The 22686-nt window shown below is 65.6% G+C and overlaps 1 protein-coding gene across 1 annotated transcript in view; it reads right to left on the reverse strand.

Moving 5' to 3' along the window:
- Positions 1–22686, reverse strand: part of CACNA1H (calcium voltage-gated channel subunit alpha1 H) — a 68049-nt gene that overhangs the window by 38127 nt on the left and 7236 nt on the right. Inside the window, exon 3 of the mRNA XM_040458691.1 lies at positions 22533–22680. Within this exon, the coding sequence (XP_040314625.1) occupies positions 22533–22680 (148 nt within the window). The remainder of the gene's footprint in view (positions 1–22532; positions 22681–22686) is intronic.

Consider the following 22686-nt stretch of genomic DNA (forward strand, 5'->3'; position numbering starts at 1 on the left):
AGGTTTAGGAAGTAGCCCACCAGGAGGAGGGCTGAAGCGGGGACAGCCGCGGGGGCCACCCACTCTCCTGAGCCAGTCGCCCACTCAGTGATACCTCCGCCACCACTACCGGGCGTCCCCGTCAAGCCGGGACCCCTCGCACGGCACCGGTCCCACTGGATGGGGCCTGCCTTCTCGTCAGGGGCTCCGGGGCTGCCCAGAGGAGGATGTTTGGGCCGAGCCCCAGGCTCGGGGGCTGGATCTGGAACCAGGACCGTGGTCCTGAGAACCCCGCGAGGGCGCGGACTCCCATGGTGATCAACCACCCGCCGTGGGAATCGTCCCTGAGCGGGCCAGAGGCTCAGGCTGGCCACTGGCCACAGCCCACGACAGAGACCCAGGCGGGGCCCTCCGCTCTGACTCCTGGAGAGAACCCGGGGTCGGGGCTCCTGGGGGAAGAGTCACGAGCATGTGCTCCCCACACAGACCTCTAGGGGCCCCTGTAGCCCTTGGTAGGAACACACCTGGTGGCAGACTGTCTTCCCAGCGCCCGGCCCAGAGTTCAAATCCTGCTCTGGAAGCAGCCCGAGCTTGGCTCCTCCCCCAAGGGCACCAACCATCCAGAACCCTCCCGTAGGGCAGCCAGAGGGACCCCCCCGAAAAGGCTCACCCTGGGCGAAGGGGCAGGAGTCCATGGACTCTGACCCCTTGTTTCACGGTGGACCCCAGAACCCAGGGACAAGAAAGCTCCTGGTCAGACAATAAGGTCAAGGCCCAGTGGGGTCGCCCGTCTTAACCGGGCCACCTCTTCTAGAGCTTGGAGAGCCCCCTGCACCCAAGCAGACCTCCCAAATGTGCTGCTGAGCCAAGCATAAGACTGCGGGCCCCAAGCCCTCAGGAAGGCCCAGGCAGCCCCCCCTTACTCCTCACGGGGAGCCACTCCCCCAGCCCCTCAGCCCGGCACCGGACCCCAGAGGCCCTCTGGCCAAGGAGGCTGGGGTGCTGGGCCTCGGGCCTCAGCCCTGGCCCTCCTCCCACCGCGTTATTAATAGCGGTGACATTTAAAAAGGATGGCCCAGAACCTCAGAATGCAGATTTCAAAGTGAAAGCAGCTGAACTTGAGCTCGGCACCCGGTGCTGCCTCCATGCCTCCAGAGATCCGCCATGCCTCCAGAGACCCCTGCCGACCCCGGCCCATCGCCTGGTCCTGACATTTCCACACTGCCGTCACCGCCGGCGTCCTCACAGAGCCCGCCCCAAGCCCAGGGCCGACGTCCCTTTGAGCTTGGAGGAATGGACAGAGCACAGCATGGTTCTGACCGCGGCTGAGGGTCACGGACATTCATCTCAAGTAAGAAGTCACGTTCCAGCCTGGGCCGGGGGGAGGGCAGGACGCGCTCATTTGAATTGTCCTGGAGTCAAGGTGCAAAGTGTCCCCAGTGCCAGGCCATAGCCAGCTTCCTTGCTCAGCCACCAGCGATGGGCCATTCACTCCCATGCTAGACCTGCCCAGCCCCGTCCCCCGGCCCTCCTAGGGGCTGAACTGTGTCCCCTCCAAATTCCTATGTTGCAGCCCTAATCCCTAGGGCCTCAGAACGTGCCTGCATTTGGAGACAGGGCATTTTAAAGAGACGACTTAGGTAAAATGGGGCCATGCGGGTGGGTCCTAATCCTACCCGACTGGTGTCTTTACAAGAGCGGCTCAGGACGGACACGAACACAGGGACAGCCACGAGAGGACATGGGGACGGGTCAGCCACTGCACGCCGAGAGGTCTCGGGAGGAGCAGGCCTGCCACGCCCGGATCGCAGACAAACTTCTGCTGCTGGAGCCACACGATCGGTGGTCACTGGTAGTCATTACAGAAGCGCTGAGCGCACAAACCCAAGTCCCCAGGCGCTGTCACTTACCTGGGGGAACTTCCCTGTCCCCTTGGCCGGTCCTGGCTCACCCTGCAGCTGACCCCGATGCCCCGGCCCCACCAAGCTCCAGAAATTGGGGTGAAGAGACTTGGGGAGTGGCACTGGGGATCCTGCTGCCCAGACAGACGGGGCAGTGGGGACAGTTCAGTTTCTGAGCTCTCTGGCCCCGTCTGTCCCGAGGGGTGGGGGAAGGGCCCCAACAGCAGCCAGGTTGTGCCGCGACGGGTGTGGTACAAAGAGCTCCCGGGGACCAAGGAGGACCACCGGGGACCAAGCTCGTCACCACTTCCCACAGGAAGACCCAGCAGCCCAGGTCACGCACAGAGAGGCAGGCTCCCTGAGCTGCCCGAGGGCACAGATGGCTGGCCCGCAGCTCCCTAGGGACAGGACCCCCCAGACCCAAGCCCCCCGCCAGGCGGGCTGCACGCAGGGTTGGGCTCCGAAAAGCCACCAGGGTAGGCAGGCGGGGACAGGTGCCCCATCGCCCCACGGGCCAGGCCTGGGTGATTCTGAAATGTCAGTGGCGGCCCTCGGCACGACACGGGAGGGACACGTTCCCACGGGTGATGCCAGCTCCCAGTCAGGCAGCAATGAGAGTGCCGGGCAGCGGCACACGGGATGCCAACAGCCAGGGCGGCGGCGGCACAAATATTTCAAACAGCACGGCGTTGATGCTTCAAGGGCTGAAATTCTTTAAGTCGAGAGCCCCACTGTGCCGTTAAGCCGGCCGACCTGCAGGAAGTCAAGGACACCGCACGCGGAGACTGCTGAACGAGACGCACCCACGTGACTGGAGAGGAGGCTCGGGGGGCCAGGGGCCCGGCCACAGGGGCACCACCCCCTTAGAAGGACACCAGGATGTCCCCGAGGCACGGCAGCCCCGGGCCAGCTGCGGACAAGGACCCGGGGGCAGAGCCCAGGTGGCCAGGGGTGGTGATGGCGGGGGAGCTGGTGGGAGACGGGGGCCCAGACGCTGCTGACACAGGTGCGTGTCAGCGGGGCCCGCCTGGCTGATGTGACCGCCTGGGTCTAGTCCTGACGGGCCCCCCACCTGCAGCGCACCATCGGCTTTCCGCCTCGGGAACGCTCCTATACGTCCCTCAAAACCCAAAGCGAGGGCCCATCCTCCAGGAAGGAGAGGCCTCCTCTCTGCCTCACTGAGCACCTACTGTGTGTTAGGGACTGCTCCGGGTCCTGGACGCGGGAGGAGACGAGGGCCAGGAGGAGTAGTAAATGCGGTGGGCACAGGCCCACTGGGGGGGAGGGGTCCTCCGGGGCCTCCTCAGGGCACATGGTGCTCACGCCTCACGGAGGAACAATCTCAGGACACCTCTGCACGCACAGTAGGAAATCGCACCCTCAGCAGGCTCTAGTCACGTGCGGCTTGGGCTCACATCTGCAGACACGGCAGGCTCTCATTCAGCGGACCCCACCTCAGCCGGGGCTGTGGACGCAGGCTTCTGCACACAGTAGGGCCTCACCTTCCAGGAGGCGCACGCGTCCCCGGTGCCCCGTGGCCCCGCCGGGGGGGGCCGGGGCGCCCCGCCCCGCCCCCCAGGACGCGGGCGCCCCCGGGGCCCCGCGCCCCCGCCTCCCCCCCCCCCCCCCCCCACGCAGCAGACGGCCCAGCTGGGCCTGCCCACCTGCCCCAGCCGCAGGCCGGCCCTGGGGAGTCTCGCGGCCGAGCTGCGTGCCACTCGGCCCAGCCTGGCTCCCCTCCAGCCGCCCGAGTCAGAGCTGACCCCCTAATAACTCGATCCATTATGTCGGAGCAGAGTTCCTGGAAACCAGCAGGAAGGGGAAGGCTTCTGTGAATCATCTGAGCCGTTTCTTTTAAACCAACAACGGGGCGCCTCTCCCCTCCCCGTTGGCTGCTGCTGCCCCTTGCCGGGAGGCGGTGGCCGACCCGCTGGGTGGGGGCCGCAAGCAAGGCTGGACCCCAGCAGCCCGGGAGGAACCGGGTCATCCCTTCCAGAGCGCGGGGCCCCACCCCTCCCCCTCTGAGGCCTGGCCGAGCTCCTCCCACCCCGAGGTCAGCCTGCCTGGGGACTCGGGCGGCCAGTGGCAGTATCTGCATGATGGCACCTGCCCCCCACCCCCCTCCAGGAGACAGATGGTGGAGAAATCAAGGGTGGGCCCCGGGAGTGGGGGCCTGCCGGTGGCTGCAGGGCCCGGAGCGACCCACCCAGACTCATGGGCCCAACAGCCCGCTGCTGGGATGAACAGACGAGCCTGCCCCTGGTCCGGGCGGTGGTCAGGCCCCTGGGAACGCCGTCCACGTTCTCAAGGACGCCCGGGAACCCAGGCATTACGTCCATCCCAGGAGGCGGCATCTGGGAAGGGGACCACCACTGTTCCAGGCGGGTGGGGGTCCTGATCACCCCCACCCCCATCCCCCGGGGGAGCAGGGCTCCTGACCGAACCCCACAGCAGCAGGAAGGAGCCCGGACTCCTCCCTGGAAGCGGGCAGTCGAGACTCACCAAACGGTGCAAAGCTCTCTTCCCGCTAAAGCTCTGTGCTGTCACAAAAGAAACGCTATGTTAACACGTAACGGGTTTTTACCGTTCTACACAGATTCCCACGCGAGGACTTTCAGATCTGTCGCTTCTGAATCCGAGGAAAGCGAATAAGGAGACCACGCGCAGCACAGAGGCTCCCGGGCCGGTCCATCCGCAGACCCCGCGGTTTGGGACCTCCCGCTCCGGAGGGTGGCTCCGCTGTCGCCAGCTACCACGCTCCGCAGTATCTGGGCCTGAGTCACCTCGAGCCAAGGGCTCCCACGCGCCAGAGGACATCTCCCAGCGCCCAGCTGGGGGCTCGGGCCCAGCCCCACTGCCTGCTGGGTCCCACTGGTCGTGCTGCCCCCAGGTCCTGAACCCCTGGTCTCTCAGGGACCCTCCCCCTGACGGTGGCCGGCCCCTCCACAGTGTGAGTTCCGAGTGGCCTCCAGGGGCGACCACGCCACCACATGCCTCCGACGTCCACAGGGACAGAAGCTACACGAAAGAACGCGTTGCCACACGAAGGGGTCCCCACGCCCCCAAGGAAGGGTGGCCCCGTCCCGCCAAGACCTGCCCAAGGTTGAGCAGGCACCACAGGCCTGGGCCTGAGGGTTCAGGTGGGAACGGGTCCCACCCTTCCCGTGGCAGGCCCTGGCTGTGCTGGGCCCCGAGGCGACCCTTCCCGGGCAGGAGCCCCACAGCCCGCCCCCACCCCCGCCTCGAGGGCTGTCTGCCGGCAGAGGGCCGCACTGTATCTCCGTGGCTGTAGGAAGCCAGCACAGAGGAAGCTGGTGCTTTCATAATAAATCCCGTAATTAGGGAATCCCCGAGCTCTGAGGAGCGCGGGCATGTGGTCGCCTGCTGTGCCCACGTCTCCGGGTTCCCGCCGCCAGGCGCATGGCGTGCTGCCCGGGGGAGATGGGCACAGCCCTGTGGGTGGGAGGGGGGCCCAGAGGGCGGGGACCAGCCGGAACCTGGGGATGCCGAGCTCCGGAGGAAACGCAAGGGCCGTTCTTTGCACTCGGACACGGAAGGCACGTTTGGAGGAGGCTCTGACACCCCCTACCCCACTGGCACATTTCTGGAAGCTTCCACAGGGCTGAGGTTCGGCAGCGTGAGGCTTTGCAGTAGGGCTGCAGGCTCCACGTGGAGTGGAGGTACCAGGGAGGCTGGACCGAGGTCAGCGGGAGGGCTGAGGGAAGGGCCGTCGTGGGGTCTGGAAAGCTTCAGGCTGGCCAGGGCCGATCCTGGTTTTGGCCTGGCCTTCGCCCCCCACCCCGGGCGCCCCCCCTAGGAAACCGGTGCCCCCCAAACCTCCAGGGCCTCCACCCACAAGAAGTGGGGAGCTGTCCAGGAGGCATCCGTGACGAAGAGGCTGCTGGGTGACACGGGGCCCCAGAGCACACCACGGGAGACCGGGTGGGCAGGCACCAGTGTGGGTGGAGGGCTCTGGACCATCTGGGGTGAGACCAGGATGGGGTGGCCAGAGCCGGGCTGAGGCCTCTGCACTGGGTAGGGGTGATGGAGGCTGGGGAGGATTTGGGAAGGGGGTGGGGGTTGAGCTGGACCTGGGGACCTGGCCAGCAGGGCCTCACGAGTTGCCTGGGTGGGGCTGCACCGAGGGACCGAGGCAGCTCCTTCCTTCCCCAATCAGAGCACAGCCTGGTGGCCGCAGGGCTTGGTGGTCAGGAGCTACAAGAACCAGGGCAACTCCCCCTACCCCCGGTGGCTGTGAGGGACCCCCTCAGTCCAGTGCCCTCCCGCTGTTACCACAGGGATGCCCCAAGGCCAGGACACAGCAGTGGCTGGGCACGCCCACACAGGAAACAGGACAGCAAGGTGTCCACCACCCCCCCCCCTCCGGCTCACCCCCGCCCCCGCCCCCGAGGCCCCAGGGCCCTCTCACTGCCGCAGCCCCGCCAAGAACCCTCTGCAGAGCATGTGCTGGCAGGGGACACCAGAAGGGGTGCAAACCCGGTTGGCATGGCAACCAGGAAGCCAGCCGGGGCCTCAAGCAGATTGTTGAGCGCCGGGAGAAAAATGTATTTCCTAATTAAAGTCGGAGAGACAACAGTGATCCTGGGGCAGCATTGGTGACTTGGAGAGAACTCTGCTCAGGGGAGCGGTTTAGACGCTTTTAATGACCTGGTCCCCGCCCCCTCCCTCCCCGTGTCTCTCTTTTACGGTAAAACTCCAGACAAGACCAGAGACCACAGCAGAGTCGGCCAGGCTGCCAGATTCCTCAAAGCTCCCACGTCCCACGGGCCCGCCCCTTGCAGCCCTGCTCCTGGGGGGCCAGGCCGCAGACCCCAAAGGGCCGGAGGGCGTGGGGAGGTGTCCACCCCTCTTGAGGGAGCAGGTGGTGCCTGGCTGTCCACACAGAGATATGTGGGGGGCGGAGGGCTGGCTGGGGGCGCTCGGTCCAGAGGCGAGGGCCCCCCTCCCCATGCCCACCAGGCAGCTGCAGTGCGTTGGAGGCGGGAGGCGCCCTCGGAGGTGGGGGGGGCACCGTCTCTTCCCGCCCGCCCTCCAGAGTTCTGCAGATAAACAGTCTAAATTAGGAATTAAAACATCCCTTGTTCCCACCAGCCGGCAGGCCGTATTTCAAACGTGCAGGAAACACCCCGGCCGCTGCCTGGAGCCCCGAACTTCCTAACATAATTCTGCAAGATCTCCAAGGCAGGGGGGAGGGGGCTCGATGGGGCACAGCTCACTCACCTGGGGTCCTGGGGACACCCCCCTCCCCGCACACACTGGAGTCAAGCCACCCTGCCCCGGCCTCCCTTCAGCCCCCAAGAAGAGGGGCAGGGGAGCGCATGGCCCCACAGCTGGGCTCCTCCAGCTGCCCCCCTGGGAGGTGCCTGGGGCACCGGGTGCCCATTGGTGGAGGGCACGGCGCTGGGAACCACCACCCTCCTGACCGCCCGGCTCTCTGCCCGGGAGGAGGCCTGGGTGGGCACGGGGCAAAGACTCCCACACTCACGCACAGCCTGGGGCTCCCCTGCACTGAGGCTTCCTGCCCCCCCCCCCCCCCCCCCGCTCCCGGCCGGACCTGCGGGGGCCCGGCCTGGAAAGGGGCACAGCTCTGGGACAGAGGGAGCTCCGTGGCGGAGGACAATCCTCCGACGGCAGAACTTAGGGCCTCGCTCCAGAGTTCCAGACGCCTGGCCCCGAGCTGGGGGCCGCCTGCTCTGGCAGGGGTCCGCGGGTGGGCCTGGAAGCAGGCAGGGGAGGGTACTGCGGCTGGTACAGGGGACGCCACCTTCCTGGGGGTGGTCCTGGGAGAGGACCCGGGGCCAAGGCAGAGATGGGGGGAGGCAGCGCGTCAGGAACTGAGAGGCGGGGTGTGGGGGTGGGCTTCCCTGAGAGCCTCCTGTCCGGCATCTGAGTCTACCCCAGGGCACGAGGACCAGGTGACTTCTGGTGCGTCTGCTCCAATCTCTTCGCCAACACCCTACGCGGGGCCCCTGTCCCCCCACACCCATCAGTCCCAGCCACAGTTGGCAGTGTGCACACGCCCACAGCAACCGTGAGAGGGACGCGGTCTGACCCACAGGGGCCAGGCGCCAGGGAGGATGCCAGGGATCTGGCCCTGAACGCCACCCAGTCGCCTCAGGCTGGTGTGGGGGGGGCCCACAGCCCCCACGAGACACCCATTCTCGGGCCACTCACCGAATGTCTGCTCTGACCCCCCGGCCACAGAGGAGTCACAGCTGCCTAGGACCTACCACCGCCTTTGACGGAAGGCCCTCTTAGCAAGTTGAAGTCGACATTCCTTCCGGAAGCAAAACCTGACGATGCTCAGAAGCAGGACTGAGATCCCAGTGGTGAGAAAACACGGACTGTACAGACGCCCATGGGGCCCCCCTGCACGCCTGGATGCAGCTGGACGGCAGGGTACCGCTGGCCCACCGATCCTGGTCTGATGTGGGGCCCCGGTGGCCCCAGGCATGAAGCCACCAGGCTCCCAACTCCAGGGAGCCGGCCAGGAGCACGTGGCCACGAGAGGCCCCTGGGGGACCACCCTCTGACCTAACGACTGACCCTCCGCCCACGGTATCAACCCAGGGAGGGGACACCCTGAGGGTGAGGCGGACTGGTGGCGGGGACAGGGAGCCACTCAGGCCTCGTGCCTCTGCTCCCCGCATGCACCCATCCATCCATCCCCTCGCCGCTCACCTGGGCAAGTGGACCGATTTCCAGACCCTTCTCCACCACCCAGGACCTCACAGGCCACCAGGTGGCCGTCATTACTGCGTGTGGGACAAGGCACCACCCTCCTCTCTTCTCAGGACAGAGGTCCCACGGCCTCTGGGTTGGCGCAACGTGAGAGAGTCCAGGCCTCGTGGGACCTGAACAGACCGATGCAACCACGGGCCAAAGAGTTCCAGCAGCGACATAGACAGCTGAACATGTGACACCTCCCTCCCTTCTTTGCTCCCCACTGCCCAGTGGCCCCCTGACATCAGGAGATCACTCTGCTATCTGCAATTCTCTAGAACCTTCCCCACATCCTCTCTGCTGGCCTGAGCACCCCTGAGCCATCAGCCTTAGGCCTGGACGGAAGCAGCCTGTCAGCTCACCCCAGATGGGTGGGGGGTAGAGGGGCGGGCTCTCCAGGGCCGGAGGCCTCAGCCTGGGCTCATCTCCACAGGCTGCTTGGTGGGTGGGAGCCCCAGGGGCCGCAGGGCTGCCTCCCCCTTCACCCGAGGTCAGTAGGACCCCGCGAGAGGCATGCTCTACAAATGCAAGCCCTGGGCAGGGTCACCCAGAGGCTGGGGCCAGCACGAGACTGTATATTTAGCCGGCAGGGGCCGTGAGAACAAGTGTTGCCCCAGTGGGCCCTATTTTAGGCCCGCAGCTCAGATGCTCACTGCCAGGATATTTCGGAGCGGGGTGTTGCCAGGGGGCCCCAAGGCGGGGAGCAGAAGGTGGACGGGGGATTTGTGTCTGGAGGAGTCCACGTGGGCCAGGAACTATGTGTCAGGAGGGCGTGAGGGAGGCTTGGCCCCACTGGGAACCCTGCCCTGGGCTCCAGGGGGACCAGAGATGGCAGGACCCAGCCAGGGCTGCTGGGCTCTGGAGAGGTGCCTTCCAGAAGTTCCTATGTTGAGATCCTAGCTCCTACAACCTCAGAACGGGACTATGCTCGAAGATGAAGCTTCCAACCAGCGATGCAGGTAAAACGAGGCCGCTGGGCAGGGACTCTTGTAACAAGAGGAGACCAAAACAGACACAGAGGGATGACTACGTGACGACACAGGAAGCAGACGGGCACCGGCCCGTCCAGGAGAAGAGTCTCAGGAGCCCGCCCGCCTCCCCTGGACCGCGGACTTCTGGTTTCCAGCACCGAGAGACAGTAGATGTCTGTGGTTTAAGAGTCTGGTCTGGGTTCCCCCATACAGCAGCCCAAGCTGATTAATACAAGGGTCGAGGCTCCAGGTCGCCCCCAAACAAGGCAGCCCCACACAGGAGTTGGGAGACAGTGTACTCAGGAGTCTAAAGGGCCTGGTGCTCCCCAGGAGAAGGCTGAGTGGGATTCAGAGCTCATCCCCAGGGTGTGAGGGAACTCTGGGGGGAATCAGGGCCTATAGAACACACTGGGTATTACCCTGATGGAGACCTCCATTCCTACCAGAGCTGCCTCCTCCAGGAAGCCCTCCCCACCTGCACCATCGCATCTCCTATGGGACACAACCTGGGCAGAGCCGCCTGCCTCCCCACGTAGCACCCACTCAGGCAGCCAAAAGGTGTCCCAGAACGACCAGAGAAAGACCCAAAACCCCAAGTCAGGAGCCTCCCTGTCTGGCTCAGGGTGGCAACATGGTGCCTGCCTCCTGGCATGGCTGGGCCCTGGGCAGATGGCCGGACTACCGGGAGCAGAGTCCACCCGCTTCACATGCCTGTGCTGGGACCTCCCCCCCCCCCCCCCCCCCGGACGCCCACTCGAGGGGAAGAGCCAATGAGGGGATCGGGGACACCCACACGGTCACCCATCACAGGGAGCCCTGGGCCTCAGGCTGGCCGTGGCAGCAGGCTCCTGGGGGTGAGGTGCGACCGCGGATGGTCACTGTGGGCATTCCTGCCTACCCACCCTTGCCTCGGAGGAGTGTGGTCCACCTCTCAGGATACAGGTGTCCACGCTCCTTCTAGAACGTTCTCCCACCACCAGGTCTGGGGCAGACAGAGGCGTGGGGGCCTACTTCCCACGGCTGAGGGACCACGCGGGTGGCCCCTGGAGGCGGGAGAGGGGGGATGGCAGGTGGCAGGGATGCTCACGGAGATGGGCGTCCGAGGAGGTGGGCTGGGGGCTGACCGGATTCGCTAAGTTGCTTTATGTAACTCGGGCCAGGCCAGGAAACCGGAGCCCGGCTGGGGATTAGTGACAGGCGTCGCCATGGCAACCTGATTAGTGGGAAACACGTCGTGTTTGGGAGTGCAGCTCAGCTCAGCAGAGGTAAAAGGAGCCCCAGAGATTCATTAGCAACAGGGTCCCATGGCAACCGCACCAAGCTCATTAATAATTTTTTCTTATTCCAAGTGTGGGTGTTGAAATTCTCCAGAGAGCTGAACGGGAACGGAAGCCGGACGGACACACGCACGCACACACGCTGCCCGGCGCCGCCCCGCCCGGGGCTCCACACCAGCACACGCCTCACCCCACCTGTGCGCCCGTCTGTGTGCCAGGACACGGCACCTGGCACCCGCGTGGGCCCAGTGGCCCTGCCCTGCCTGGGCGGCCCCTCAAAGGGAGACCCAGCTCAGAAGTGTCGTTCTGACCCCGAGTGGGGGTGGGGGGCTGCCAAGACCACCTCCGAGGGGATGCTCGTCCTTCCCGTCAGCAGGAAGGAAGGCGGGGAGGGTCCTGCTTCACCGGGCGTCAGGCGCTCCCCGGCTGCCTCCTCTGGGAGGACCGCCAAAGTTACGGCAGAGCCTCGGGCTCAGAGACCCCAAGTTTGGTGGGGCAGAGGGTTGGCACGCACGCCCCTGGGACGCCCCCCGTGACACAGCAATTCTGCTCTCGGGTGTGCACCCCGAAGACTGGAAACAGAAACCCGCATACGACCGCGCGCTGCCCACAGGCGGAGGCAGCCCCAGGGCCCCCAGGGCTCGCTGTGGTGCGTCCACACAACAGGACAGGGTACGGCCACCGAAGAGCATGAAACCCTGGCAGGCGCCGCTGTGTGGACCCGCCCAGAGGACGTGACCTCACGGAGAGAACAACATGTAAAGGGCCGCACGGCGAGGGATTCCATTTCTGTGAAACGCTCGAAGGAGGCAAATCTGGGGACAGAACGCTGACCGGTGGGGGCTGGGGGAGGGGACAGGGTCTTCTTTTGGGGTGAGGAGAAAGTTCCAAAAATGATGGTGATGGCTGCACGGCTCTGCAGAGACAGTAAAAACCAGTGAATTCCGTGCTTTTGCGCGCGAGGCGCGTGAGGTGTAAAATACACGTCGACACGTCTGTGAAGGAAAGAGCGTCTGGGCTCCGAACTCGGGAGACCGTGAAGAGACCTGCGCTGAGCCTCAGCTTCTCCCAGGACACGGAACTCGGGTGACACGGGCGAGGGGCTCCGCACGGCGAACGGGGCGATTCCTCACCCCTGTCCCTTTGCCCCAGGGTCAGAGGGGACCGGTGCCTGACCCGCAGGGCACGCCCACCTGCCGCAGGTGGAAACATGACGGACAACCCAGCACGGCCCCCCAGGGCGGCAGGGGCCCCCACCTCCGTGCTGGCTGGGCGGGGCGGTCTGCCCCTTTGCCCGTCCTGGCACCGTCCCAGAACACCCGCAAATGCAGGGAACCCCTGCTACTATGCAGTGCGCTGGGTCTGGACGGGGAGACGGAACACTTATCCTGATAGGGGGCATCCGTCTGGGAGGCGGCTCTGGGGCAGACACACGGGGAGAGTCCTCACCCGGGGCACACCGGCCTGTTCCACGCTCCGGCCGTGCGCCGCCATCCACACCACAGTGCAGCCCATGACCCGATCTGTAGCCACACACCCAGGGGCTGCTCTGTCACTCTGTCCAACTGAGCAGGCGGGGGACGGCTCCAGCCCCGAAGGGAGATCGCAAACAGGGCAGGGACGGGCGGGAGGCCGGTACGTCGCTGGACTTTGGATACCATGACGCGTAGGGATGGTGGCCCCTGTGCGTGCTGAGGGGTCAGCCCGGGCCCCCCCCAAGCCCCCAGGGCCCAGATACCCCTCCTCTCTGCCCCAGTGCCCCGCCCCACCAGGCCTGACCAAGGCTCAGCACGTGCAGGGCCAGACCCCCTCCCCGAGTCCGCCCAGCCTCTGCCTGAAGACTCCCAGGGTCTGTATCCCCCCTCCTTGTTCAAGTGACCCAGATTTCATGGTAGATTAAAAAAAAAAAAAAAAAAAGGGCACTGCACCGTTGAGGAAGAAGCATCGGGAATGCCCAGTTCTAAAACGAGACCGTAGTAGGCGATTTCACTTTGTGAGCCTCTGTGCCGCAGGCCCAGCCAGCCAGCCGCGCCCCCGGTGCCACTTCTGACCTCCGATCACGTTCTTCAGACTGTGGCACGTGCCCCCAGCCCCCAAACTACCACAGCGGAGGGGGCTCCCAGGACACTCCCCACCCTCCAGGTGGACCGTTCCCAGGGGGTGGCCCCATGTCCCTGCCCCAACCCCCCACATCCGGTGTCCTCCTCACCGTAACTCCTCCTGCCATCCCCCCCACCAGCACCTCAGGTCCCCACACGGGTGGGCTGTGTGAGGTGTCCTCTGGGTCCTGGAACGGCCCCTGAACCAAATATTCCTGGCCCACACCTGCAGGGCACCCACGGGCTCAGAACCTCAGGCGCCCGGCCTGCCACGCCCGAGGACACATCAAGGGCTCGCCAGACAGGTCCCCCCTCTCAACATCATGGGACGCACGCACGGTGCCTCCCTGTGGCCAAACCAGCACGGCCGCCCTGCCGGCCGTGTCCTAGTCCCCCTCCACGAGGCGCTAATGCAGGCTGACTCATCGGACTGCGGCCGGCTGGTGACCGACCGCTGCAAAGACAAAGGGCCGCACGGCGGGGCGGACGATGGCGTGTGGCCCCCACCTGGCCCAGGGGACGCCCTCTGTGCTTCCAGACACGGGTTCCCATCTCTGTGGCAGGGCAGGGACTTCAAGAAGCAGTGGGCAGGGCCAGCCGTTCAGTGGACACCCAGGCCGCACATACGCCAGGCGTCCCCATCTAGAGGGAACGGCCGGGGGTGTCTGCCCCCCAACCCTGTGCCAGGTCCCTGACCCCACCGCCTGCTCATGGCCACCCCAGCACCCGGAGGCACCCCTCCCCCAGGGGACTGTCCGGATTGTCCTCGGCCGCAGCAGGGCCCGGGTCTCACCTACCTGCCCCCGCCACACAGCCAAGCACTGCCCTGGCACCCCGAACAAGGCCCTGGGAAGCTAGGGGTCCTGTGCCCGAAAGGCAGGGAGCAGCACTGTCCTCACCCGTGAAGCGAGGGCTGGGCTTTTGGGGTCGTGGGAGCCCACCCCAAAACGGAGGCAACCTCTTCTCTGGCCACCCCGTGGGCAGGGCCACTCTGTGGCTTCTCAGACGACAATGTGCCAAGGCCCCCCAGAGCCCCCACTGCCCCAGAGCGGGTCCCCAGCTGGGAATCCGGCCCTGATACCGTCAGCCCTGGCACCACTGTGGCCGTGGGACCTAACTGTACCCCCAGGGATGCACGAGAGCCTCTGAGAACACGGGGTGGGGGGGGGACCCTGGCTGAGTGGGGACCTCAGACTCTTGGAGAGTCTCCCTTGTCCTGCGGGGAGAGGCCCGAGCAGTGGAAAGGATGGCCCAGGGCATGTGCTCGACACCACGGATGACACTCCCTGGGGGAAGCCCCCCCAGGAGCCCCCGAGGACAGGAACACACGGCCACGGCCACTCCCTGCCCGTCCTCACGGTGGGGCCCACAGCAGGAGGGACACCCCAGGCCGGGAGCCCATGCCTGCCTCGCTGCCTCAGACGTCAGGAACACATATTCCGTCCACCCCAAATCGCTCAGAATGACTGATTTCACGGTTGGGTTTCCCTCTCCCTGGGTGGCTCCTCGTTGCAGAGCCTGACGCGGCACAGGTGACTGTGATTCATCCTAAAAAGGACTCCCTCCCGCTAAGACGTCACTCACCTCCAGGATCTCCCTCCAGGGGGACGGCAGAAGGCAAGCCCGGGGGGGTGCGAGCTGGGGCAGGTGCCCTGGGGACCACGAGGGAGGAGGGATCCAGGTGCCTCCAGGTTCTGATGGCTGTGGAAGCCCTGGGCAGCCCTGGGCTGCAGACACATCACCCCAACATCTGCCTGCATCTTCCCAGGACCTCACTCTTGGTTCTGAGGACACAGCCATTGCCCCGGGGCTCCCCCTTCTCCAGATTCACCTCAACCGCAAAAGCCCGACTTGCACAGATATCCACGTTCCGAGCTTCCCTGGAGACGTGAGTTTGGGGGACGCTATTCAAGCCAGCACGGCGGCTCACACGTGCCAGCTAGTGTGGACGCTGCACCCACCTCTCTGCCCACCGTAAGCACACACCCTGCTTGCCCGGCCCGAGCACCTGCCCCGGTGCACAGGAGGGGTGCCTCCTCGCCTCGCCCCAACACCGCCGCCCTCGTGTTTGTTTCCCTTCACCCCCCTTCACGGTCTCCCTGGGGCCAGCGAGGACCCGTCCCCAGGCCGGAATCAAGGGCAGAGGCCAAAACGCACACACGGCCTGAGGGACGTGCACGCACCCCTTTTAGCAACACAGGGATCGCAGTAACCGAGTGGAAAAGGTCAGCTGGAGGCTGGCCACTTGGGCTGCCCCAGAGGCAGTAGGGGTTCAAAGGTCGCCCCCGGGGCACTGAGTGGGTAGGGTGGGTGGCGGCCTCGGGCCTGGGTCCAGCAACACCCGCCACGTGGTCCCATGTCCCCGTTCCACGTCCAGTGTCGGAGAGCCTGGGGCGGGGGGGGGGGGGGGGGCTCGTTCCCACAGCCACCGCCTGGAGGGTCAGGGGCTGGATGGGCTGGTCCCTCTGGGCCGGCTTGTCGGGCATCCTCCCGGGGGACGTGCCGCACTCGGCCAGTGGTCCAGACGAGGGTCTCAGGGTGGTGACCCAAGTGGCCCCCGCCTCTGATACAATGGTGGGGCCTGGCATCAGAGAGATGCCCGCCCCATGCCCCAGGCTCAGAGGCCACCTCCGCCTGGCTGCCTTGGACTCCAAGGACCCAAATCCCGTCCACCCCACTGGCTCTGCTGCCTACTGGGAAACACCCCCGCCTCTCCCTCCTCCGTTAGCGTGTCCCAGACTGCACGCCCGTGTGCAGACGGGGGACGGGATGGAGAGCAAGTCCAGGGTCTTCGAGGCCCTCTCATCGGCCAGCTGGAGACTGGACTGGGCCCTTCACCACCCGATCCGGGGCCCCCAGTGAACCCCACACTATCAGTGACCAACAAGGACGATCAGTTGTGACACAAGGGGAAACCAAAGGAAGCATGGGGCCACCACCACCTGCACGAAGGGACCATTAACCCCCTTCCTTGGCGGCCAGGGAGAGCCAAGGAATCCTAGAAGGCCCTGGGGCCTTCCTCCAGTGGGGGGACACTGGCTTCAGGCCTGCCCCCTGCAGAGATGCTGTTCCCCTGCCCTTGCAGCCCCCAGGCCAGAGAGGAGCTGAGACACAGGGCTCCTGCCGAAGACCACTGAGGTCCGGTCCAGAAAAAAGATGCTGAGCCCTGTCCACCCCGATGTCCCCACTGTGCTCATACTCTGACTTCCCCTGGACGTCAGCCTCAGTGGGTGGGAGGGCAAACAGAGTCCAGAACAGAGAGGACAGCGTGACCACACCGGCTTGCTGCCCCTGGCCTGGCGTGTCTTTGTGCCAAGGCCAGGGTCAGGCTCTACCGTGTTCCAGCAGGACGGGCCGTGCGCCCACCGAGGAGGACCAGCGTGCGCATGCGTGCCCGCACAGGCAGGTGCATCGGGAACGTCCGCTCCCTCCCCGGCCTAAGCCGTCCACACGGACGAAGCTGCGGCCTGGCCTGGATCCATCCGACATGCGTGAGCAGCCAGGCGTGGAGACCACCAGCCGCACCCAGACCTCAGGAGCCCGGGCAGGGGGTTCTGCGGTCCCCTGTCTGCCCTCAGCTTTGGCGAAGAAAGGCCGTGGTGGAGGCCGGGGACCGGGGAGGTCTGCTCTGGGACACGGACCTGGTCCTCACACGCGTCGCAGGCAAGGAAAGGGGCTGGTCCAGGGCCGAAAACCCCCAAGAGCCAGGAGCGGCCCCCAGCCAGAGACGCAGGCGGCTCACAACACAGAGCTTCCTGCTGCTGGCGAGGACACAGGCGGCCCCCCCTCCCCCGCCTCCCCTCCTCCCACACACTCTGACTTCGCACACTCATCAGCTGCCCCGCTGATCACAACCCGGGGCCCTGCCAGCCCGTTCCCGCGGCGGACGAGGGCGAGGGCTTGGCGGCCAGACTCAGGGAAGCACACCCCCACCTCCCCCGCAAGGCGTGCGGCTGCTCCGTGCGGCCCCGCCCCGGGCAGAACGAGCTGCTACTCACTCGGGAAGACGGCGCGGCAGAGTGGCCCCCATCTGTCACCCGCGGCAGGCACGGCGCTCTGGGGATGGTGCCCAGACCCGCTGCCAGCTCTCGAGGGCCAGGCTGTCTTCCCCTGCACCCCATCCTGTCTGGGAATCCAAGGCTCCGGATCACCGCGTGGGGCCTTCGCCTGACTGCACTCCCCAGGTCCACTTGCCGGGGCGTCGACCTGGGCCCGCGCGACTCCTGGGTGTCGCCGGGGTGTCAGAATTAACCACCGAGGGAGGAAGGGGGTATCTGGCTCCTCTGAGGCTCCCCCCCCCTCAAATACCCACTCGCAAGCAGAAAGGAAAAGGACCTTCCTAACTGGGCCTCCGAGGCTGTGCCGCCCCCTTCCAGGGCGGGCTCTGGACACAAACAGGACGACACCACGTTGGACGCCCCGACCTTCACTGCTTGGGGCCCAGCCTGGCTGCCCTGAATCCACCCCTGGGATGCCAGACAGGCCGGCCCATCCCCCGCACTCCTTCACATCCTCACTCTGCACTCGGGAGTCCTGCCAGCAACCCCGGGAGGCCGCTGTCTGGCCTGCCGCACCACCGGCAGGCGCGGGGAGCAACCCTGGACCACCCCGAGGGCTCCACCATGCCAGGGAGGGCGCCCAAAGCCTCCCTCGGCCAGACCAGATTTGGGGGGGTCCGAATGCGACTCCCACACAGTCCAAGGGCTCGGTCTGGGTGCTGGCGCCGGCTACGCCCTCACCTCGGTCCCGCCTCCAGGCCTCTGCCCCCAGGGCGCTCTGTGCCTGCTCTTGTCTCCCTACCTCACCACCATCTCCCCCAGCCCGGTCTCCACACTGCCCCAACCTTGAGAAAGAAGCCCCAAGGCCAGCTGGAGGCAGAGCCGTTCCCTGAGACCCAGGCCAGCCCGCCATCCTGCCTGCCATGCCCACAAGGCTTTCCTAGCCTTGGCCTCCTGCCTCTCCTTACCTGGGCCTCCCCGCAAACCCCCAACAGCTCCAAGCTTCAGGGATACGTTCCACCTGCCTCAGGACCTTTGCTTGTGCCATTTGCTCCCAGCCAAGGACGTTCCTGTCCACGTCCTCCCACTCAAGTCCCTGTCCACTAAGCTTCTAGAGTGCCCCCGACCCCCAGGCCCCAACAGCCTCCACCTGGCCCACCCACCCCAACACCTTCACTGAGATCAGCACAGCCACACTCAGCTGCAGAATGGCTAATGGCTACACCTGGTCTCACCGTGACACACGCACCCAGCACTGACTCTGTGCTTCCTGGCCTCCACCAACGAATCAGGCCCCCAGTGAGCTCCACCAACACCAAATGCTGCCCCAGCTCAAAACCCCGTCAGGGCTGAGGTGCGGGCCCTGGACAAGCCTGAAGTCTAGGCCACTGCAGAGAAAACAAGCTCTCGGCCGAATCCCTTTCTGGGCAGTCCCAGGGCACCAAAAGCAATGGGGACACGGCCTGGTCCCTCGAAGGCGGACAAAACTCAACTCATGCTAATTCTCCTTCCAAGGCCTGCCCCCCCTCAGAGGCTGCTTTCCTGTGGGAACCAGAAACCCATAAAAACCTTCCTTTTCTTTCTCTACCACCAGCTCCTACCCATCCACACAGCCCAAGCCAACCTCACTTCCTCCAAGAAGCCCTCCTTAGCAACCCACAGAACCCAGGGAGGTGACACCTCACGGCCCAGCTCTCACTTAGGAGAAACGGGAGCTCAGGTCAGCGTTCAGAGCCCTCCCCCTCAAACCCTCCAGGAGCAGCCACACTAAGAACATGACACCCCCGGCCCTGCCTCTGGCGAGTACTCCGAGATCCGCCTCTCCACCGCTGCCCTCTCAGGTCTCGGGGACAACAACACCTCCCCGTGAAGCCCCCACCACGATACCCCTGTCTCAGCTGGGGGAGGGCAGGGGTCTCTGCATCTGATCCCCTCCGCCCAGCCCCAGATGCTCGGCATGAACGTATGCCCTCGGGACCTCCTTCTTCAGGAGCCGTGAGCTTCAGCCTCAGGGCCGCAGGGACCTGGCCTGCAGGCTGGTGACTGTGGGCCTGGGGCAGATACGCTACACCCCGGCCGGCCCAGAGGGGCGAGTCCCCCACACTGCGCACACCATTTCTGTTTCGTATCCCCTAATTCTACCCGGGCCAGGATGGCCTTCCCATCTGCCCCCCCCCCCCCCCAGGTGGGTTTAGTGCCTGCGCGAGAGCCCCTCCCGGCCTCTGGGAAGACGCCCGTTCCCCTGGAAGAGCCGGCCTAGGGACACCAAGTCCAGGGAAACAGACACACTGGTGCCAGACGAGGGCCCGAATCCAGGAACAGCGCGCTGGGATGAGAAGGAGCTAGGAAGAGGCACCCCAGGCCTGCATCCCCACAGCGCACGCAGGAAGCCCCGTGTGTGCGTAAGACAAAGGGCTCAGGGGATCACAGCCACAAGCTCAGGAAGGTGCACCTGTCCTGTTCCCGTCAGGTTGGTGGGGACACAGCGGGCTGAGGGACGGAGGCGGGGGCTGCCCCGCATCAACGCCCCAAGTGTCCTGGCCAGGACACCCACACCCACCATAAGCCCCAGGCGCGGGTGGCGGTTTAACAGCCTGAAGCACGGGGTTCGGCAGACACCTTCAAAACGCTGGACTTGACCAGCCTCACGCCCCTGCCAAACGCTGGGACCTGTGAGTCACACAGGGCTCACCCAGCTCTGCCCTCCAGCAGCCGTGTGACCTTGACGCGTCCCTCTGGCTTCTCCGAGCTCTGTGCCGAGGTGTGTTTGGCCCCCGGCCCCTGGGAAGCGGCTCCTGGAGGTGCACGCCGCCCCTGAGCCCCCAAGTGCCTCCTCGACCACAGCCTACTCCCTCGACACCTTTGCCGGGCTGCAGCTGGCCTCCCCGGGGGGGCCCCCTTCCCAACCGGTGAGCGTCCCCGGAGGCCCCGCCTGGCCTGGGTGCTGGGACCGCAGCAGCTGCGTCGCGCGTCGCAGGCGCGGCGGAGTCAGGAACCCTGGGGGAGCCCGGGCAGAACATAACCCAGCCACGCGGGCTACAACACACAGATCCCACCCACCTCCCTCTATAAATAAACCTGTGTAGGAGAGACAGCACTTGCCCCAAAAGTTCCAGCACGGTTGTATTTTCGAAACGCAAAGTAAATCGATGAGGGCACGGGCTGCCCTGCAGGCTCCCTCGCTCTGCGTCGGAGGCCCCCTCGAGGCAAAAGCAGACCAGGCGCGGTCGTTTGTGCCGGAGTCATCCACTTAGCGCTCCCAAAAGGTCGGGGGGCTTAAGGAAGACCCCTTCCTGCATTCCACTCGCTGACGGGATCCGGGCTCGGCCCGGGCTCCACGGACGTCAGCTGGGATTCTGCCAGCGTCTGGAAAGCAAGAAGCTGCTGCACGGAGTGTGGGTTCCCAGAGCAAACCCAATTACCCCGTTTCCCTTTGACTTTGTCCTCTGCAGCGTGAGAGGCTCCCCAGGATGGGGAGGGAAGCAGCCGGAGGCGGCGGAAGTGCCCCGTGGCTACAGGACGCCCCACTGTCCGGCCAGGGCCGGCCCTGCTGACCCAGGGAATCTCAAGTGCTCTGGGCAGCCGTGCTGAGGCCTCGCAGACCCTTGGAGAGAACCGAGCCCCCCCCCCCGGCGTCCAAGGGCTCCAGCTTACTCTGAGTGCCCCCCAGGGCTGACGCACGCCCCCAAGACACGGCCCTGTATCTGCTGGAGGTCAGCGGCCGTCCCCCTGAGACCAAAGGCCATGACGTGCCCACCCCGCGTGACACATGCAGAATTTGCACAGAGGTAAAATGATCCCAGGATCTGAGCCCCTGACCCCCCCCCCCCACAGTTGGAGGAGACAGTGAGCTCCCCCGCTGACAAACCCTCCCCCTCCAGCGTGGTCACGGGGAGCACACACACAAGGACACTAACCCAGCCATGCCAGTCCCAGCCCCCACGGCCCTCTGGGCTGCAGCCCACCTGCGCACGGCTCCCCGCCGCACCTTCCCTGCGCCCAATAACACAAACAACCTTGTCAGACGCCCTCAGGGACACAGCCTGCCTTGAAGGCCCGGGACACCCAGCACCCCCGGGGTCAGCCTCCAGAGAACACCGCAGCCAGGCATGGGGGCTGTCAGAAGAGACAAAGTGCAGGCCTCACAGCCTCTTTCCCTAGCTGGTCTCTGCACGAGCTTGGAGAAGCCGGACTCCGGTCCTGTCCCAAACCAGGGCCTCGGGGCACAACCTGCCACCACACCCACCACTCCCGGCAAAGTGAGGTGACCCGGCCATCTCCAGGTCAGAGTCCCAGAGAGGAGGCCAGGCCGGCTGCTATGCAGGAAGACAAGCCTGATGTCTGGGGGGGAGGGGGGGGAGGGTGCCCCCCGAAGGCCATCACGGGTGCAGGACACAGGCAGGCTCTGAAGCCTGCCGCCATGCCTGAGGCCGGCTCTGGACCATGATGACCTTCTTGACAACCAGAAGGTAAACTGGACTCAGCCGATGTTTAGATTTCGGAAAAGAGGAGCACGGGTTTTATTACTTTTCTTCGGTACAGATTCTTCTCTCACGTTTAATATTTACACAGTTAAACACACAAGGTAGAAAAAATATACACACACATTGCTCATTTTCACCTCGGTCTCGATTCTGACAGACAAAGTTTACAGGCTGGTCCCCACCTCCGTCAGCCTCCTGGCCTCGGCCCTGTCCCCCACTCCACGGACCCTGTCTGCCCAGTGTCTCCCTGTGGAAGGGCAGGAAGGCAGGGCGCCCACAGCCCGGCCACCTGGAAACCACTTCCCACCAGTAAGAGCCAACGTTCAGGATGGACAGGACCCCACTGAGACAGTCCCCAAAGGCCATCTGCTGGGGGACCACCAGACCAGCTATCTGCATCCCAGAAGTGCCCCGGCCGACCCGCCAGTCTAGAACCTTCTCTGCCACTCTGGCCGAGAACAGAAAAGGGGCCCCTTCCCAGGGAAAGCACTAGAAGAAGGGACTCCACAGTGCAGAGCCAGCTGCGTCCCTGCCCCCCACCCCCAGCTGCGCATGACTTAAATCAGCCCCAGCACCGAGTTCAGCCTGGAGAGGCGAGTTCACAACCAACGTCACGGCATCTCTCCCTGGAAAAGGGCCGGCCACCGCGCACCGCCTCCGGCCCCACCGGTCGATCTCCCGCGACGCTCGGAGGCGCAAAGCACAGGCTGGCAACTTTGCTCCCCTTACTCTACTTCCTTCCGGCCTCCCCCTCCTCTTCCCCGGCAAGGGTCCCGCCTCTGATGGACATTCTGTCGGCCCCGGGGGCGGCCTTCCCCTCCTGGCCGCCACCCACGGGAGCCCTGGGAGTTCCGACTTCCCGCCCCGCCGACCCCGCTCCTCTCCCACCCTCTCCCATCCCGGACGGACTCTGGACCGGGGACACTCCATTCGGGCACGCGGGGACGCCCCTGGTGCCCCCACTCCCGTGCCCTGCGCTGCCCGTGCGCCCAGCCCGCTCCGGCCTCGCAGGGGCCACACAGAGGAGGTCCCGCGCTCCGGACCCCACGCCTTGCAGCCCGGCTGCCCTGGAAGGATATGGGTTACAAACCAGCCGGAGACACCAGCTGCGCGGCCGCGTGGTCTGCCCGAGGCAGAAGAAGACGGTGGCCGCCAGCGCCGGGTACGGGACGGGCTGCTCCTCGTCGGCGCCCAGCTCCGCGCCGCGCTCGGCCGCCGGGCTCTCGGGGGGCG

This window comes from Herpailurus yagouaroundi, unplaced genomic scaffold, assembly GCF_014898765.1.
Source record: "Herpailurus yagouaroundi ecotype Mexico unplaced genomic scaffold, PumYag 222, whole genome shotgun sequence".
Lineage (NCBI taxonomy): Eukaryota > Metazoa > Chordata > Mammalia > Carnivora > Felidae > Herpailurus > Herpailurus yagouaroundi.